We start from the raw sequence: 20,694 nt of genomic DNA, 5'->3' as shown, positions 1-20,694 counted from the left end.
TTTATTTTCCTGGGCTTTGTAACTGAAGCTGTGTGCAAGTGTTTCCCAGGCCATCATCACATGGCCTTAAATTAGCGCCAAACTAGCGCCATCTCCTGCTGAATGCTCACCTTATTCCGGCTCTCTTGCGATTTCGCCATTCTCCCCAATTCACACTTTGTGACTCTTTTATGTCGTCTTGATCCACTTCCATGTGAATGCCCTGGATCAACTATGAACGCTTTGCGACACCAAAACGCTCACTCTCCCCGATCATCTGTCTCACCTAACACTGATTCTCCTGCCCTACACTCCCACAAGCCCCAGCACGACCCGCAATTAAGCCTCAAAGTAATTTTTTTTAAAAAAACAATCAGCCTTATGGTGCTATAGTGCTATAGCGCTATTCTGCCATGGGTGGGAAACCTCTGCTACCTATCACGGTTGGCTTTTGGGTTGGCCCAGCACAACATTGGTATAATAGAAGAGTGATATAGTGCAAATATGTGAAAATTTGTTTTTTAAAGGAATGGGATTTTTAGGGCCCCGTTTCCAGAGGCACTCGTCAAAAGATGGGAGAATCCGTTCTAATAACAATAACAGAAGAAACTATTTCTAGTGCAAAACTGACAAAATAAGGGCCCGTGTGACGATGGCCACACATCTTTGGATTCATACTTTCCCATGTGAACTAGCGTCACTGATCCATCTGTGTTTCCTGGTTGCTCCCTATTTTTCTACCTGCTTAGCACATTTTTATCTCACCCTTTCCCCAAGAGGTCAGGGGAGCACACATGATGCTCCCTTTAGCATTTTATTCTCACAACAACCCTGTGAGGTAGGTTCAAAGTTAGTCCAAAGTCACCGAACAAGCTTCATGGCAGAGCAGGGATATGAAATGGGCTCTTCCAGGTTCTAGAACTTAGCACACTAACCACTGCACCAAGCTACCTCTTCCCAGCAACTTACTGACAGCTGTACAGTCCCTTCACTCTGTGTTTGTGTGTTTTCAAATGTCGCTGGTTTTCATTTTCCTCCGCTCCTTCCCAACTTTTGCTTCTTTGTGGGTTGCCTAATAATTAGGACTCTTCGGCCTCAACAAGTGCTTCCCAAGCTCTGTCCTCTCTACTGTGGGTTTTGCCGTGGCTGTGGCTCTCGGGGGCTCCAAGAGGGGAACTCTCTTCGCGGAAGATAAAATAATGCCTCGACAGATCATACATATAAACATTTTGTGCAGTGCTCTTGGCTGTTGGCAAGACCTTGCTGTTTCTTGATGCGTCACCTTGGCTCTCTTCATCTTCCAGCTTGCTAGGAGGGGCTTTGACGTGGTGCTCATCAGCCGCTCCATGGAGAAGCTGAAGCAGGTGGCTGCTGAAATCGGTAAGCAAGAAGGAGTTTTCAAAACAAGGTGCTCTTGGGAACTAGGCAGTCCTGCAATAATACAGAAAAATATGGAGAAGGAAGTTGTTGGGGGGAAATTAGGGAGTTTATTGTAAGCCAGCAGCCAAGGTTCCTTGGAACCGGAAGTCCAAGAAATTGCATCCAGGCTAGGATTGCCAGCCTCCAGGTGGTGCCTGGAGATCTCCGGGAATTACAGCTAATCTCCAGGCCATAAAGATCAGTTCCCCTGGAGAAAATGGCTACTTTGGAAGGTAGACTCTATGGCAGGGGTGGCCAAACTGTGGCTCGGGAGCCACATGTGGCTCTTCTAGACATATCATGTGGCTCCCGGAAGTCTCTGAGCATCACCGTGGCCATACAGTTTATTTTAGCAGAGAAGGAGGGGGAAATAGGCAAGCTTGCAAGTCCCCCCCCCCCGCCCCTGAGGTTGTCAGGAGAAAAGAGAGTGGGAAAGGAGAACCCACCCCTTCCTGTGATGTCACTTTCACGGCACTCCCCCAAACCCGCCTCTTCCTCTGAAGTCATTTCAATGCTTACTGTCTTGTGGCTCTCAAACATCTGAGGTTTATTCTATGTGGCTCTTACATTAAGCAAGTTTGGCCACCTCTGCTCTATGGCATTGTACCCTGCAGAGGTCCTTCCTCTCCTCAGCACCTCCCCCCCCCCCGGCCTCTCCAGGCTCCGCCTCGAGAATCTCAAGGAATTTCCCAGCCTGGAGTTGGCAACTCTAAGACCAGGATAAACGGGCTCGAGTTAATCCAATGTGATCCATTTGTAGCATAACGAGAGGATCCCCCTAACTCGAGAAAGTTTTTCCTGGGCTACCTTCCCCCTTTTCTCTCTGGAGTTCGTGCTCCCTTCTGAGCCTAAACGTTAGGGCCTTTAGCCCTTCTTCTTGTGCGCTTTCGGAGTTCTGAGGAGGAAGAGCAGGACAGGGAAAATGTTAGAAAGGGACACGGCATGCGCTTCATTCATAGCTAGAATCTGTGCACTAGATCATGGGCAGAAACTAAATTATCTTCTGTCCTCACAGGCGTGCAGGAAAAAGCTATCACAGCCTGGCACCTTGTGACAGACACTGAAGAAAAGTTAAAGCAAGTTCAGAATTAATTTGATGTTCAAGGATATGCTGATTAACCAGTTAAACTTGTCATTTGTTGTACCTGCTGGCAGGTGTGATTTTGGGGGAGGAGAGAAGTGTTCAGAAGCTTTTAATGCAGTCCGGGGAACTTTCTATTACAGAGCAAAATTCACCCAAGTGGACCTGACCCCATCTGCTCTTGTTCTGTTCCCAGTTTGGTGAGAACGCATAACACACAGCACACAGGGGGGGGGGCTTCCCCATACATTTCAAGCCTTGGAGAACATTGCCAAAATCCTCAGGTAGCAATTTTCCCCAGGCCAGTTTGGCTAGAGATCCTGATGGTGTTTTGCCGTCTTCTGGGCCTGGTCACTGGGGGTATAGGGAGGGGAGATAGTTGTACATTTCCTGCGTTGTGCAGGGGGTTGGACTAGATGTACCCTAGATGTCCCTTCCAACCCTATGATTCCTCCCTCAGATGTGAAAAGGGCAATATTCTTGTGGATTTGGGGAGATTTGACCTACTGTCAGTAGTTCTATGGGCTTCTGTGACATTCTGCTCATTTTCAGGCAGATTATAAGAGGCCGTTAGAGTTTTAAAACATTTAAGTAAAAGAATAATATCAATAATATCTAATAATAATATGACCCCATTATGTTTATACTCACAATAATAGCCCTTTAAATTTTAATTTTTTAAATTTTATTTAGTGAATGTAATATACTTTTATTTAGTGAATGTAATATACTAGTGAATGTAATATATATCCTTCTACACAGGATTCAAGCCAGTGTGTACTTTTGTTAGGCAGTTTGCTGTTGTGTACAAAAGAAACTAGAAGTTGTACATAAGCATAATATCTGTCCAATAACAACAACAACAACAACAACAACAACAACAATAATAATAGCAGCCCTCTGAACTCATGCTTTCCCCGCCCTCTAATAAGTGTTGATTGGTGCTATCATTCAATTTCTGATCTTCTTTCCTGTATTCAGTCCCATTGTGTTTAAAGATAATCAAGGAAATAGTTGCAGTACAGAATAGCCCTATAACAACCAGTATGTATTCATCCACTGTATATAAACAGCCTGACCTTTACCCATCAGGTGCATCAAAAACGCTTTGCCAGTTCATGCAGAGATAGACTTGTGTTGCAATTTCTAGTGAAAGCTATAAATTCGGTTGAAAATAAAGAGTCTCTCTACACGAGACGCCTTGTGCGTCAAGTGTAGGGAGACAAATGTTAGTTGGGAAGTGTAGTTTAAAAAGACAGAGGTGGCGGAGATCACTCCTCACGGGGTTTGTTAATTTCATCTTTGCCTCCCAGAAGGCTCTGTCAATTTCACTTCTCCAATCTAAAACTGTGTGGCATCGCAACCAGAGGGCAGCGAGGAATGGAAATGGGCTGGAGCTGCCCTCCAGCGCCAGGCTTGGACCTGGAGAGGTTATAACGGGCTGAAGTGCCGCCGGCTCTGTCTTTTTAAACTACCCTTCCCGGCTAACATTGCATCTCCCAACATGTGTTCTTCACGTGTCCGATGTCTTGTGTAGAGACTCACAATGAGGTGAAAGCACAAGAAATTCTGGGCTGCAATAGTTTGGCAGCGATGCTCACTCTTTTCTCTGTGACAAGTTCACAATGCTATTCTGAGCAGTTCGAAGTCCATTGAAGTCAATGTGCTTAGAATGATGTTAGACTGTTTAGGGTTACTCTGTAAGTGAAGGAAGAGTGGATATTTGAGACAGGCGGTGTAGAAGCAGCCCAGGAGGAGAATCAGTTATGCTCTCCTTATTGTTTGGAAGGACCAGGCAGTGTGCTGCCCACCTACGTGCATATTGTTTGAAATAATAAGATTATTCTGTGAACCAAACTATTCTGTTCAGCATTGTTTTTCGTCAGTTTTGTAGAGTCTACCCAGGGCTCAAGCGACATTCAAACCTGTTTGGCTTTCATTTCCGTGCGGTAACTTGAACATCGCTGTCTTTGCTTCCCAGAGCAGCAGCACGGCCGAAGCACTAAAGTGATCCAGACAGATTTCACTGGAGGCTCGGAAATATATGAGCCAATTCGAGCTGCTTTGCAAGGCCTGGAGATTGGCGTGCTGGGTGAGTAAATGTTTGCTTTGCCTTGACACAAAATGCACAAACTTGTGCAACTGAGCTGGGCCTGGCACAATTTACATGAATGACATCTACCACACATTATTCGTGTTTTGGCTGGACTTTTTCCAAAGAGAGGGATGGAGGGAAAGAGGAGAGGCAGTGTTGTGTAATGGTTAGAGTGCTGACCTTTGCAGCTCAGTAACACCAGCTGTATTCTTGGTGAGGCTGTTAAAAGTTTAATGAGACATTCTGCGGAAAAACACCACGTTGCCTTGCAGTATCTGTCTGATGGTTTTAAACAAACTTCTAGTACATGGCCAATGGGAAACTCAAATACGCAAGGTGTACACTTGGTGTCTCACATAGGCATGAGTTGGTAGTGCAGTAGAGGTAGATAATTTCATTGCCTATAACCAAAGACCATTAGAATCTAAACATATAAAACACTGACATAGAAATCTAAGTCATCATAACTACAAATATCAGTAATTAAAATGGTTTAACCAAAGTTACTAAATATAAGCATTACTCTCACTAAATACAGCTCTGGCCCAAACTTTATTGGCTGTTACAGCAAATAGTGATACTCTTTAATTTATTTTATTTATTTATTTATGTTATTTATATTCCCCCTTTCTCACTGAGACTCAAGGTGGATTACATAGTGTGAGATTAGTACAATTAGAGGAAAGGACAAGGGCAGACATTTCCATACAGTGTCAAGAACATTTCCATAAACAATGTCATGGGGTAAAAGAATGTAAGTTTACAAAGATACAGTATTAGCAAGGATCCAGTATGGGGTTGAGGAATTGCTGAAACAGAACATAATCAGTTCTAGGACTTACATTGAACAACATAAAGCACAGGTAGGATATAGGAGTATTTATTTATTTATTTCAGATTTCTATTCCACCCACCCTGCGAATGGGCTCAAGGCGGATAACAACATATTAAAAATACAATTTAAAAATTTATGTACATTAAAAACAACACATTTAAAACAGGATGGTGGACAGCCTTCACAGGGAGGGTTAAGATTTATACATCCCATTTTTCAGGTTGGTGGAGGGTGGCCCAGCCTCAGCCATATGCCTGGCGGAACAACTCTGTCTTGCAGGCCCGGTGAAAAGATAGTAAGTCCTGCCTGGCCCTGATTTCAGCAGACAGAACATTCCACCAGGTGGGAGCCAGGACCGAAAAGGCCCTGGCTCTAGTTGAGGCTAGGCAGGCCTCCTTGGGGCCAGGGACCACCAACATCCGTTTGTCCCCTGATCAGAGTGTCCTCCAGGGAATATATGGGGAGAGACGGTCCCTTAGATACACTGGTCCCAGTCCGCACAGGGCCTTATAGGTCAATACCAGAACCTTGAATCTGATCCAGTACTCCACTGGCAGCCAATGCAGCTCACATAAGAACGGTGTTATATGCGCCTTATTTGGCATTCTCGTAATAACACGCGCCGCTGCATTTTGTACCAGCTGTAACCTCTGGGTCAGGCTCAAGGGCAGCCCCGCGTAGAGCAAGTTACAGTAATCTAGCCTAGAGATGACCATTGCTTGGATCACTGCAGTTAAGTCACGGGTTGACAGGTAAGGGACAAGTTGCCTGGTCTGCCGCAGATGGAAAAAAGAGGACCTGACAACCGCTGTGGCCTGTGCCTCCGTTTTCAGGGAGGCATCCAAGATCACCCCCAGGCTCTTAACCCTCGGGACTGGCACTAACGGTGCCCCAGCCCCAAACCTAATCCCCCATGGCTCAAGTACAGGACCTCCGTCTTTGTCGGGTTCAGTTTCAGCTGACTCTGCTTTAACCAACCAGTCACGGCTGCAAAAGCATGTTCCAGGACATCTGGGGCTGAGTCGGGCTGGCCGTCCATCATCAGATACAACTGGGTGTCATCTGCATATTTAAAACAACAGATAATATGTAAGGCAACATAACGGTGAAATCTATGGTTTCTAACTCATTAGCGAAACATCTGGGATCCCTTTCCTGCAATACCTCCCTCTTAGCTGAGAAAAAAAGACCTTTTTGGATAATTCAGTTTTGCATTGTTTGCGGAAAGCCAGGAGGGTGGGGGCTCTCCTGACCTTCCCAAGCAGGCCGTTCCACAGGGAAGGGGCCACCACAGTGTACGGGCTGCTGTTGATTTCGCCCATGTACAAGCTGGCACCTGCAACAGGCTGTGTTCAGATGAGCGAAGCTGCCGTGGAGTGCCGTGGAGGGACATAGGGAGAGAGGCAGTCCCATAGGTATAAGAGACAAATGGGTCAGTGTCTGAGAGGAAAAAAATGTAATTTCTCAAAAATTTCCCATTAACAACTCTGCCAGGAATTTAGTTCTGGGCTCCGCATAAAGGGGACAGAATAATAAACACTGTGGTAAATCTTCAGGAACTCGGGCTCTGCATAGGCAATGATGAAGAGCCTGGGATATTTTCGAGTAACATCATTCTTGGCAGTGAAGTGAAGGCTATGCTGAGCCTAAACCGAAGTGAAGTAAAGGCTATGCTGAGCCTAAACCAAAGTGAAGTAAAGGCTATTCTGAGCCTAAACTGAAGTGAAGTAAAGGCTATTCTGAGATTATGAGAAAGAATATTAAACAGGTAGGAGGCTCTGACATGGTCCCTGTTGAATAATTTAAACCACTGGGAGAATTTGTCGTAGGAGATTACCTGCCTGTCCATTACAGCATCGCAGTGAAACACCCAGTCCTGAAGATCGAAACCGGCTAAAGGGACAACATGAGTGTCGTCAGAAATGAAATAACGTTGGAGGAGGTTATTTTGCAACCAGAGGTTAACACCAGGGCTTTTTTCTGGGAAAAGAGGTGGTGGAACTCAGTGGTGGAACTCAGGACCACACAATCACGTCACTTCGGGTCAGCTGGAACAAGGGGGGAGTTTTTTAAAGTTGAAATTGCCCTTGGTGAAAATGGTCACATGGCCGGTGGCCCCGCCCCCTGATCTCCAGACAGAGGGGAGTTGAGATTGCCCTCCTTTGGAGAGAGGGGGGCCACTGGCCATGTGACCATTTTCAAGAGGTCCTCAACTGTATACTATATATATCAAAATTTAATTACACTATCATGATCCAAATACAAAGATATACACAATTTCATACAATGTTACAATATTACAAAGACTCATTCCATAAATACAGTCACATATTATACATTTCCAAGGTGCTGTAATAGACAGAAGCCAATTCTGTTGCACAGTTAAATCCTTTCCTATGCCAATGGCTTGAAAGGAAACAAATCACTATAGTCAAAAGAGGTGTGAATTCCAAATAGCTGCAAATTTCATAGTAGAAAATCTAGATGGCAAATTCCGGAGTACACCATCCGGGTCCCTCCCCGGTTCTCCTGGTTGTTGGCAACGAGCCCGCCAGCTAAAACTGCTCGTTTCGGATTCCCTTCTTCTCAGCCTCCTTTCTGCCATAAAAATGTCACAAATTACCAGCTACACTTAATACAAACATTTAAACAGTACAGTTAACTTCTTTAACTTACATATACATAACGTCCGAAGTCACAGTCTCCAACTTAATGTGGGTAGCACGAAACGACCAGTTAGAGTAAGAATAAGGGAACATCTTTCTAAAATTCGTACAAGAAACCTAGAAGCCCCATTAGTGGATCATTTCACTCAGTGTCATGACAACGAAACAGAACTTAGATATTCAGTACTTGAGGTAGTGCAATCTAATAACAGCAACAACAAAAAATTACTGCAATTGGAGACTCAATGGATCTATAGAATGAATTGTCTGGTACCCCATGGGTTAAACAATGAAATTAACTTTGCAGTATTCCTGTGAGTAGTGTTGGATCTGCAGCAATGAGGTATGGAGGACAGAGAGTACTGTGCCTTTAAGAGGAACGAGAAAAAGGAAAGAGGAAAGAATAAAGAGGCACGGGACTGTAGACAGGCACCTGCTGTGTATTATCACTGATTGGAAGGAGAAAGCCTTGCTGTGAGCACATTAAGTGCTCAGAATTGGCTTCTGTCTATTACAGCACCTTGGAAATGTATAATATGTGACTGTATTTATGGAATGAGTCTTTGTAATATTGTAACATTGTATGAAATTGTGTATATCTTTGTATTTGGATCATGATAGTGTAATTAAATTTTGATATATATAGTATACAGTTGAGGGGTTCCTGGGAGTTTTCCCTTTGTATCTTGGTGTTTTGGAATCCATCCCATTTAGTATTGTAGTTCATTTTCAAGAGGTGCCAGAACTCCGTTCCACCATGTTCCTGCTGAAAAAAAGCCCTGGTTAACACCCTCTGGTCTTCTGCACTGATGCAATAATAGTTGATCTTTCTTGCAGTGAACAATGTTGGTATGGTCGCCAATCAGCTTGTACCTTTTCTGAGCGTCACCAACGTTGACAAGGTGAGTTAAGTTCCAGGCATAAAACTAGCTAGCCTTCTGCCTCTCTCCGGTGTAGAGCTTGCCTCGGCCACACCCATAATTGGCTATGTAACTTCACACACACCTGATGATACGTACAATAGCACTTGCAAAATATGCCTGTAGAACACAGCCCAGGTGGTTGGAAGGCAGCTGACCCGCCCAGAGTGCTGAAAACCCTACTTTTCCTTTATTTTATTTATTTTATTAGATTTCTAGTCCGCTCTCCCCACAAGTGGGCTCAGAGTGGAGCACAACACAACAATATACATAAAAAATAAAAACAATGGTAGCAATGACATTACGTTAAAACATCATTAAACCTTGCACATCTGTCAGAAGTCTGAAGCGGGTGCACAGAGAGGCTTTTGCTCATGTTCAACATGAACAGATCCCACATTCATAGGTTGGCCGTTGTTCGAACTCTCTTTCCTTGTGCAAAAAAGATACGGAGCTCAGAACTATTATTTAGAGGTGGTGGTGGGAAATGCCCTCAAATCAAAACTGACTTATGGCGACCCCCAGTGGGGTTTTCGTGGCAAGAGCCTAACTGAAGTGATTTGCTCTTGCCTGCCTCTGCTACCCTGGTTTTCGTTGGAGGTCTCCCATCCAATAACTAACCAAGGCCAAGCCTGCTTAGCTTCTGAGATCTGACAAGATCAGGCTCACCTGGGCTATCCAGGTCAGGGGCCCTTTTCACACTGCTTACCTGCTCCCGGGACGTTGTGAAATATCATGCAAAAAACATGGAAGATAGCGTCTTCTCGCGAGAGTTTTGCGCGTCATCGCGCAAAACTCTCACGAGAAGACGCTATCTTCCGCGTTTTTTGCGCGATATTTAGCAACGTCCTGGGAGCAGGTAAGCAGTGTGAAAAGGGCCAGGGTCTACTTAGAGAAGTAGAAAGGGGGGGAAAGGAGCTTCAGGGATGCTATCTATGGCCTCCCAGCATAACCAAAAGTACCTCTGGGTTCATCCAACTTCCCTAGCAGTAGAAAATCCCAGGACTAGACTTTTACAGGGTGTGTATCCTTGACAAAGTGAACGCTGTGAACTTACAGAATCTTTGTAAGAACTGTTTCAAAATGTGTATGTTGTCCTGAGAAGCAGACCAGCCGTCAAGGTTAATCAGCAAAGCAAACTGTGTGTATTTAGAATCACCCAGAGCTACAATTTTCTTTGAAACTATCTGCAAAAAGCAGTCCCATTTCTCTGTGTTTCCAAATATATACTGCATTCCTCTCCAATCCTTTAATTTCCCCCCCCTGGGACATTCCAAGGGCTGCAGAAGAATATATTGTTGGGGGAGGGGGTCAGACTAGGACTGGAGAGTCTAAGGTTCAAATCTCCGCTTACCCATGAAGCTTGCTGCGGGAACTTGGGCTGGTGACTCTTTTCCAGCCCAATCTGCCTGGCAGGTTGTTTTAAGGATAAAATGCAGGGAATGAAAACTGCATATGTCAATCTGAGCTACCTGGAATAAAGACTAGATTAAACAGGCAGAAGGAGCATTAATGTTCCTTAACACCTGGAAATCCCTGTCCAATCGCCACTTAATGCGGAATAACTGTGAAACAGCCTTCGCCATAATTAAGGGACCAAGCCACTAATGCCGCGTTTTCTCTCCCCACTCTTTAGTATACAAACGACGCTGTGAATTGCAACATGCTTTCAACGGTGAAGGTGGGTGAAATTATTAACAGAGTTGCATTGTTCACAGGGAAGAAATGTGCAGGAGCTTTGCTGGATAGCATGTGTGTGTGAGAGAGAATAACAAACTTTTAAGTTTGTTTGAAAGAAATGAGAGCTCTTTATGGTAGGAACTCCATACTCTGAATGGAAAGAGGACAGAGATTGATACCTATCTGTCTAGTCTAAGGATGGCATGGGATTGCAGGACAAGACCTGTATCTATGTTGCAAGATGGAGAGGAGAGAGGACAGTGACTGTAACTGTGAGCCTCTATACATGAAGGGACAGCATTTCTCTTCCTCTTCCATACTTATCCTTTCTCATGTCTGGAATGCCAAGCCTGTAGGGTCACAGGATGAGTATGCAGCGCCAATATGGCTGCTAAGTCCCCTTACCCTTCCAGCGGGAGGAGGGAGACCTAGCACTTACCAGAGTTGGTCTCTTCACTTCCGGGAAGTGATGTCACAGGTCATGTGCTGCCCTTGAGAATGCTCCCGCCCTCCGCAGAGGGCTGAATCGGGCCCAATTCGGGTCTAGTTCAGCCCAAATTGGCCTACTGTGGAGTGCAAGAGCGCTGCTGGGGTGGTGCGACGGGCCCTGGGGTGCTCCTGCGCTCTGCAGTGGTCTGATTTGGGCCAAATCCGGCTGCTGCAGCACATGGGAGCACAGCTGCACTCTGCACCAGCCCAATTTGGGCTGGATTCAAGCTGAATCTGGCCCAAATCATGCTGCACGACCTGGGAACATTTTCCGGGAGGCGTGTTCCCCCTGCTGGCCAGGTAATCAGGGATGGGATTTGGAGGGTGGGGGATCCTCTGCCCCCAGTGGGGGACTGGCAACCCTAAGTGCCAGTGTGTTCTCTGTCATCAGAATATGCTTTTCTCTATGTTCCCAGTCTTGGATCTGGCAAATTGTTAGAGGGGGTTGATGTATGGTGATGGCGAGTAACTGTAGACGCGGAAGCAAGAGGGCCCTGGACCTAATTTCCTCTCCTTATTTTGCTCTCTTTGTAGATGACGCAAATTATCCTTCCTCAGATGGTGGCCAGGTAGAAACAAGAAGGGACCTTGCTTCTCTGAAGGCTTGTCTACATAACTGATTGGAGCCCGGGGTTACTTATCTCAATCTGAAAAATATCTGAAAGCATTCCAGATTTTTGTTGTTGTTTTGTTTTGGGACCACTTGCCAGAAAAATTATGGGCATTTCCTACTCCCTCGGCAGTTTAATTTATTTATATAGGTAAAGGTAGTCCCCTGTGCAAGCACTGCCTCCTGCAGTAACTATTTTGTGGCAGCCATTTTGGTGCTGTCTCCACTTCCTGCAGTAACCATTTTGTGGCAGCCATTCTGTGGCTGTCTCCGCCTCCTTTAGTAACCATTTTGTGGGTGTTTCTGCCTCCTGCAGTAACCATTTTGTGGCAGCCATTTTGTGGCTGGCTCCACCTCCTGCAGTAACCATTTTGTGGCAGCCATTTTGTGGTTGACTCTACCTCCTGTAGTAATCATTTTGCGGCAGCCATTCTGTGGCTGTCTCCGCCTCCTGCAGTAACAATTTTGTGGCCGACTCTACCTCCTGTAGTAACCATTTTGTGGCAGCCATTCTGTGGCTGTCTCTGCCTCCTGCAGTAACCATTTTTGGCGGCCATTCTGTGGCTGTCTCTGCCTCCGAACCATTTTATGGCAGCCATTTTGTGGCTGTCTTTGCCTCCTGCAGTAACCACTGTGTCAGAATTCCAAAGGTGCCCACAGATTCAAGAAGGTAGGGGACCCTTGGTGCGGTTGATAATCTGTGTTCAGGTAGGTCTGCTCCTATCTACCTGAACAGTATAAGACTGTAGTGCTGTGAGAATTGCACTCAGTCTTGCCACAGAGTTCCATTCTGTGTCCCTCCTGCTGTACAACTTTGATACGAAGCTGTAGAGATTTCAAGTGAGGGGTCGTCTGTATTTCTGTGTTGCTGCTAGGGATCCCAGACCCTCGCTGGGAGTGGGGGATACCCCGCTCCCCACAGCCCGCCTCCACTTCCCTGAGCAGCGGCGGGCACACACACCTTCCTTGCGCACTTCCCCACGGCCCAGCGCGCTCCTGTGTGCTGCAGCCGCTGGGTTCGGGCCCATTTTGGCCCGGATTGGGGTCACTGTGGAGCGCTCCTGCACTCTGCAGCGCTCAAAATGGGCCTGATGTACGGCAAACTGGGCTGTTTTCAGCAGCTGCAGAGCACAGGAGTGCTCCTGCACTCCTCAGCGCTCCAAAATGGGCCCATTTCGGCATGGATCAGGCCCATTTTGAGGCGCTGCAGAGCACAGGAACACTCCTGCACTCTGCAGCGCCCCAAATGGGCCCATTGTGCTGCGGATGGGGACCCTTTTGAGGCACTGCAGAGCGCAGGAATGCTCCTGCACTCCACAGCGCTCAAAACGGGCCCATTTTGGCACGGATTGGGCCCATTTTTGAGCTGCTGTGGAGCGCAGGAACGCTCCTGCTCTCTGCAGTGCCCAAAACAGGCCGGTTCTGCCGTGGATAGGGCCCATTTTGAGGCGCTGCAGAGCACAAGAATGCTCCTGCGCTCCGCAGCACACAAAAATTGGCAGGCCGTGCGATGACGTCACTCCTGAAGTGACATCATCGTGCCTGTGGGGGCGCGCACTTACCCCCCTCTCCCCAAAGGTAAGTGCCAGGCGCTTGTCCCCCGCCGGGAGGTTGAGGGGGCCTGGCAACCCTAGTTGCTGCAGTGACAGGTGAAAGACAGGATATTCCGAATAGGTGCCTGGATATGGCAATGCGCTGGATGAAACCTAATAAGCTGAAGCTCAGAGCTGAAAGATAACGTGCAGACTGAAACAGAATACTGTTTCATTTATGAAAATGCCCTTCTGAACTGCCCAGCCATGATATACTGATACCTCCTCGCGATTATTTTTATATGTCATCTCGGTTTAGCTGCTATCAGTTTTCTGGTGGCACAGGAAGCTCTAGAAGCTGTCATTTCCAGCTTCTCCTCTCTCCACGGCTTCTGATTCTCCTCCATACGGAGGATCTCGATTCAGACATGCCTGTGTACGTGGCAGGTATAGACCTACCTCACAAGGATGCCTTTCTTTCCGTAGGAAGAAGGGAATTATTATAAACTTTGCATCTTTTGGTGGTGCGCGTCCCTGGCCATTCAACTTGATGTATGGTGCAACCAAGGTAAGGAAAATCTGCTTCTCTTGGGTTTTTGAAAGCAGGAGAACATAGATTTGCAATGTCGTAAAGAAATGCAGGAAGCCTTTCGTAGTTAGTTAGTTACGACAAGCCTAGGTCTACAGCTTACACTTAATGTGTGTGCCCTCAAGTCACCTCTGACTCATGGCAACTCTGCTTAGGCTTATACTGTAAATGCTACTGCCGTTTTGGTAAGGAATCGCCCAATTGCAACTTCTTGTCACGAAAGTTGTAGAAACCTCCAGTTTGGGGGAGAGATTAATTAGCATCCTTATAAGCAGGGGTTTTTTTTTCTGGGAAAAGAGGTGGTGGAAGTCAGTGGTGGAACTCAAGACCGCACAATGACGGCACTTTGGGTCAGCTGGAACAAGGGGGGAGTTTTTTAAAGTTTAAATTGCCCTTCGCAAATATGGTCACATGGCCAGTGCCGCCCCCCCCCCCCGCCAATCTCCAGACAGAGGGGAGTTTAGATTGCCCTCCGCACCACTCAGCGGCGCGGAGGGCAATCTAAACTCCCCTCTGTCTGGAGATCAGGGGGGCGGGGCCACCGACCATGTGACCATTTTTAAGAGGTGCCGGATCTCCGTTCCACTGCGTTCCCGCTGAAAAAAAGCCCTGATTATAAGTTTAGGGATGTAGCTGTAAACATGAAAGCCATTGTATCTCCATCTGGAACGCCCTCAGACCTGTACATTCTTTGATTTCTTCTTTGTTGCCTCCAATGAAGACATTTGTTGATTTCTTCTCGCAAGGATTGGACATAGAGTATGGATCCAAAGGCATCATTGTTCAGGTACTGGGCATTTTTATTTATTTATTAAATTTATAGCCTGCTCTTCCCGCAAGCGGGTTGAGAGCAGATCACAATAATGAAGATATATAAAAGATAAAGCACTGGTAGCATAAAACTAAATTACAGTTCGTTAAAATATCCTCAGTGCAGTGCAGATATTGCACAATCCCATCTTCAGTCATTTGGGTCCATGGAACAGGGTGGCCAACTATTTTTTTTTATTTTTCATATAGATAACGCTTTTCTTTTTTTGAGTTTTAATTAATTTTATTTAGAAAAAGAGAGAGAAAATTAAAAGTGCATAGAAACGTATAAAAAATATATTACGTTACATCAAAAAAAATAGAGAGAGTAATAACAGATTTGAGCTGTGCCCAACTATATTGAATGAACAACATAAGATATGATTCCAAGGCTGAATCGACACATCCCGGCATCGCGGTAAACGTTCGCTAAACCTCCAGAAGTATAGCGTCTTTCTAGCGCGATTTCTGACTCATCATGCGAGGAGTCAGAAATCTCGCTAGAAAGATGCTATACTTCCGGAAGTTTAGCTAATGTTTACTGCGACGCCGGGATGCACTGGGGTGTGTGGATTTGCCCCATGTAAGGTTCTTTCCATTTTAATTTCTGCTTAAGGCAATAGTCGTAGGAGCACTACTAGATAGAGAGAGAGCGTGAGTGAACAACATGATCACGTTGCATTGATCTCAAGGACAGGCCTACATCTCATAGGTATAACTTTCTATGCAGAAGATCACAGGCAGTACCATCCTAAGAAGAGTTACTTCAGCTCACTGATTTCAGTGGTCTTAGACTGGAGGAACTCTTCTGAGGATTGCACTGTAAATCTCTGGCATCTCCAGGTGTCTCTGCCTAAGACCCTGGAGAGCCACCAATCCATATGCAAAAGAACCTCCTCAGGATACAGTGAAGCTTCCCCCTATTAGCATGCCACACCCTGGGAAACTCTTACAGGATGACTCAGCCGAAACCCACCTTCCTGAGCAGATATAAATTACCTGCTAATATCTTCTCCACACATTGACACTGAGAGATCTCTGTCTTTCGGTGCTACACCTCTGAAGATGCCAGTCACAGCTGCTGGTGAAACGTCAGGAACTACAATGCCAAGACCACGGCCATACAGCCCGGAAAATCTACAACAACGACCTTGGAGAGCCTCTACCTATTAGAACAGGCAGCACAGAGCAATGGTCTTCATGTAAAATACATGTGGCGTAATTATTATAGTGTCAGCATACAACTGGGACTGGGTTTCAAATCCCCACTCTGCCAGTTGCTGGATCTCACCGGATTGCTGTGAGAAAAAAAAGTGAGGAGAGGGACCCATATGCTATCTTGAGCCCCTTCCCAGGAGGGGAGAATACAAATCTAACAAACAAAAATAAAAGTAACGATGATTTTTCTTGCCAGTTTGGGACATGGAATGTTGCTCCCAAGACACCTTTGGGTTAGTGCCCTTCACGATTTGTATGATTTGTGCTTGATACTCCACAGGGCTTGGCAAAATTCTCACTGTCAACCTAGAATTGCCTATGGGATAAGGCCTTGCTACTACTGAAGAGCGTATACTAGGGTGTCTGTCATCTAAGGTTTAGGCCTGTCCTAGTGACTTGCCAAGGATGGTGTGTGGGCTTAGAGACCGGAGCCCTTTTTAGGGATTGAGGGAACTGGAAACACCACCTGAGAAACCAAGGATCCCCCAGCCTTTTGTGGGTAACTTGACTTGGCCCAAAGCATGACCCTTTGTCATCATGAGCCCAAGGAGCTCTTACCTTACGGCATGCAACTTCTGGCCCTATGTGAGAGGTACTGTTGAAACCAGTACGGAGCTTTACCGGGAACCTACATTTTAAAATATATATTTATGTGTATAAAATAGTTTAATGTCATGCAGTTTGTGTATATTACTTTGTAAACTTCTTTCAGCCCCCAGGGTGGGGTGGGATAAAAATCTTTAAAGTAAGTAAATATTGAGGGGAGCTGGAATGAGTAATATTGGCTCCCGGTGATTGGCAGACTTTATTTTACCTCAGGATTGGACAGAAGGGCAGTTTCCACACGCTTACCTTTTGCCGGGATGCAGCGTGTTCTCGCGTGAAATTGCATGATAACAGCGTGTTCTCGCACAAAATCGCACGATAACAGCGTGTTCTCGTGCGAAATTGTGCGATAACAGTGTGATCTTGCATGAAATCGTGCGATAACAGCGTCTTCCTGGCGAAGGAGATTGGCCTTCTGCTCTTGCCTGATCGACAGAGCAACTTTCCACAAATCTGACAAGGGAATTTCATGGAAACGAAGGGGTATCACGATTACGGCAACCCTAGGGAACCCTGAGCTGGAGCTTCAGGTATGGCCACACCCCGCCTCAGCTTGGTCCTGATATTGTTTCTCTCTGCAGAGCGTTCTGCCATTGTACGTTGCGACCGGCATGACTGCCGTCATCGACAAGCGCTTTACGGTTTCCTCAGAATCTTTCGTACGGCAGGCCTTGAACACTGTGGGGCTCTCCGACAGAGTCACTGGTTGTCTCAGCCATGCTGTCCAGGTAAGGGGGAAGAAAGGTTCACAGAGACAGAAGGGGCTGGTGGTTCTGGCTGATGGGTCTTCCAAAGAGATTGATTCTTCATATTGTAAAGAAGGTGAAACATCATCATTGTGTTCTTCTCTGTCCTCGGTGGGCTGCGGGTAAAGATTAAAAGAAAGTCAATAAATTTTTTTGTTGATGAATGGAAACCCTTCATAGACTATTTACATGAAATAGAAAGCCACGATTTGATGATTTCTGGATTAAGAGATTTTGACTTTAGAAAAAGAGAGCTGTTAATTAGACATGGGCACGAACCACATTACAAACCAAAAAACCCCACAAACTGCCTGATAGTCTGTTTGCGAACCGGCAGTTCATGAGGGTCCATGGCCAACGAACCAGTGTTCATTGGAAACCCAGTTAGTTGCGTATGTCAGCGGTTCGTGAAGCCAGACAGTCAGGCATCATCAATCAATTCCCTTGGAAACAGAGCTGGAGGAATACCTGAACTCTGTCTGCACTCCTGTCGCCCTGGAAACCCGAATCGAAGCCCAGCTTACCTTGATCAGCAGGTCTTCCTTCCAACCATGGAGCTGCAAATTGGTTACAATTGGTAACATGGAAGAAGACACCCGGGGGGAGGGAAGGCGAAGGAGGGTGTTCTGTAGCCATGGACACTCCAATCTCATCCCTGCAAACCCTGATAGGCAGTTCTGACAGCCCACCCCTTGTACGCTGGGCCAATATCAACTGGTGGCTCTAATTGTATCTAATGGGAGTTTCCTGGGGGCTCGGATTGGAGAGGGTATAACTCCAAGATCTCTATTGCAATCTTGACCAAATTTGAGTGCTGGCTGGACGAGAGCCTGCTAAACACTGCCTGGGAACATGGGCTCTGTAAGTCCAACGGGGGCCGTTCTGATGCCCATGAACCACGAACCTCGACCCAGCTCGTCAGTGGGAAGTATTCATTTCGGTTTGTTAGTTCGGGTTCGGTGGTAGCACCGAACCACGAACTGCTGGTTCATTAAATTTTTTTGGTTCGTGCCCATGTCTACTGTTAATCATTACTTAGAGAAAGTGTAGATTTGACACGATATGAATATTTGTTTTGGAGAAAATCGGAAACCTTTTAGTTTAGATTGTTTTCCCCCCCAGTATTATCTATGTTTTTGTATGTTGATTAGTTGTTTTTGTTTGTTTTATTAATATATGTGCATTGTAGTTTTTTAAAGCTTGTTTTTAATTATATAAAAATTAAATGAAAGAAGTGACAGAAGGCTGCCCTTACACCACCTGATTTAAAATTTGGTGTTGGGGGGGTTGCTTTTCTTTCAGAAACTCGCCATTGAGCTGGTGTTTCCTGTCTGGTTGCACTTATTCGTTGCTGGAACCACATTGTTCGAAAAATATGTGGGAAAAGTATTTTGAATCACAGTACTGCATTTGGGACTGGGATGGAAACAGTCCAAGAGTTCTTAATCTCCTCCAGGTCGCTGTTCAGAGCACTGTTTAAAACATTATCTTCTGAGGGTGAAGGTTTTTCCTCCCTTCTGTTTCCCCCCCCCTCACTTGCTAACCAAGAAAAGAAAATTACTTTGAGTGTTACCCTTTTCTCTTCATATCTCCTTACCTGGGCTGTTTCCACACTGCTTACTTTCCCTCGGAATGACCCGAAACATCACTCAAAAAACGTAGAAGATCGCGTTTTCTCGCGTGAGATTTGCGCGACATCGCGCAAATCTCGCACGAGAAAACACGATCTTCCGCGGTTTTGCATGATGTTCTGGGTCGTTCCGAGGGAAGGTAAGCAGTGTGGAAATGGCCCAGATGTGTTCTATTCGTTCGCAAGCTGGTGGGCAGAGCAATGTCTTTTTAATTTTTATAGTTGTAGCATGGGTATAAAATTGGTTACGACAGTGAGGAACTTCAAGGCAGCATAGTGTGATTTCTCGATATTCATTAGCACCTCTGGATTGGTTTTGCTTTTCCTTGGATGTACTCTCTCTCTCTTTCCGTTTCCCTCAGTGGTAGTGAGTTCTGGGGCAGCATTGCAGGGTTTCATGACCATTGGATGAGGGAGAGCTGCACTGGAGACTTCAAAGGACCTTTGGGCCAAGCTAGAAGTGACGAATTACACTTGTTCACCTGTTCACTTGCACTCCGCTTGCACTCCTCTCGAGTCGAGTGCAAGTGGAGTGCAAGTGAACAGGGAGGAATACATGTGAGTTTGTTCACTTGCCATTCAAGTGTAATTCGTCACTTCTAGCTTGGCCCTTTATAATTGTTTTATTTGCAAACCTACGAACAGAGCCTATGGAAGCAAACAGACCCTCCTTCAGCAAGAAGCACAACCTCAGGTTCGCAGCAAGTAACTTGCACACCAGCCCTGCCTACATCTCATTTTCAGCTTCTGACAACTGCATTGGGGACATCCTCCTCCCTCTTTGCCCCTTTCTCTCTGCAAACTGGCTCCAAAGCATTTCTTCTGCCCCTTCATGCTTACCGAAGGCGTTATTTTCCAAAGATGGAAATCTCCACATTAATAGTCTTTTGTTAAATCCCAGAGTCCAGGAATGGCAGTGTGCCTATTTTCTAGATTTAATACACACAATTAGACACCTAGATTGTTGAGGGCACACATTCACATGCAGAGCTGGGGTTTATCCTGTGGGGTGGCCTGGGAACATTTTGTATGTGGAGAAGTGGCATAATACTGTTGTTTAACATAAAGATCTCTAAGACTAACTTAGTGCCTGTTCTTTTTCTGGGGGTAATCTGTGAAATATCCAATAGACTAAGGGAGGATGACAACTTGATAGAAGTTTATAAAATTATATATGAGGTAGGGAGAATAGAAAGAGAAACTCTTCCTTCTCCTGAAATATTTTATTGTACTTACTTTATTTATGTCATTTATAGTCCGCCTTTCTCACTGAGACTCAAGGCAGATTATACAGTATGAGATGAGTACAATCAGTATCAAGTACATTTCATAAACAATAACATGGGGTAAATAGATACAAGTTTAAAAGACATCATATTAGCAAGAATCCAATACAAAGTAGGAAAAAAACTGAAGCAGAACACAATCAATTCTAGGACTAACATTAGACAACATGGAGCACTGGTAGTACATAGGAATACATATTTAAAGCAGCAGATAATATGTAAGGGAATATAGTGATGAAACCAATGGTCCCTAACTCATTAGCAAAGCATCTTCCTTACATTACAGCCCTCCCCTTTGAGTAAAAAGCAGAGCTTTTTTTCAGCAGGAACACGGTGGAACAGAGTTCCGGCACCTCTTGAAAATGGTTACATGGTGGTGCGGCATGGAGGGCAATCTAAATTCTCCTCTGTCTGGAGATCAGGGGGCGGGGCCACCGGTCATGTCACCATTTTCGTTGAGGGCGATTTAAACTTTAAAAAATTCCCCCCTTATTCCAGCTGAC

At 45.7% G+C, this 20,694-nt stretch overlaps 1 protein-coding gene across 6 annotated transcripts in view; it reads left to right on the top strand.

Moving 5' to 3' along the window:
• LOC129343284 (very-long-chain 3-oxoacyl-CoA reductase-like) overlaps positions 1-19,976 on the top strand; it is a 46,205-nt gene extending 26,229 nt beyond the window's left edge. For all 6 annotated transcript variants that reach the window (XM_054999420.1, XM_054999421.1, XM_054999417.1 and 3 more), the window contains 9 exons: positions 1,284-1,359; positions 4,461-4,571; positions 8,913-8,977; positions 10,632-10,676; positions 11,699-11,733; positions 13,793-13,874; positions 14,617-14,682; positions 17,111-17,257; positions 18,578-19,976. In XM_054999420.1, the coding sequence (XP_054855395.1) occupies positions 1,284-1,359; positions 4,461-4,571; positions 8,913-8,977; positions 10,632-10,676; positions 11,699-11,733; positions 13,793-13,874; positions 14,617-14,682; positions 17,111-17,257; positions 18,578-18,670 (720 nt within the window). In that variant the 3' untranslated portion in view covers positions 18,671-19,976. The remainder of the gene's footprint in view (positions 1-1,283; positions 1,360-4,460; positions 4,572-8,912; positions 8,978-10,631; positions 10,677-11,698; positions 11,734-13,792; positions 13,875-14,616; positions 14,683-17,110; positions 17,258-18,577) is intronic.
• Positions 19,977-20,694: the final 718 nt, after the last annotated feature.

The sequence above is a fragment of the Eublepharis macularius genome, chromosome 15 (genome assembly GCF_028583425.1).
Source record: "Eublepharis macularius isolate TG4126 chromosome 15, MPM_Emac_v1.0, whole genome shotgun sequence".
In the NCBI taxonomy this organism is placed as follows: Eukaryota; Metazoa; Chordata; class Lepidosauria; order Squamata; family Eublepharidae; genus Eublepharis; species Eublepharis macularius.
Note: the sequence above shows the minus strand (reverse complement) of the source record. Positions and strands in the feature narration are given on the sequence as shown.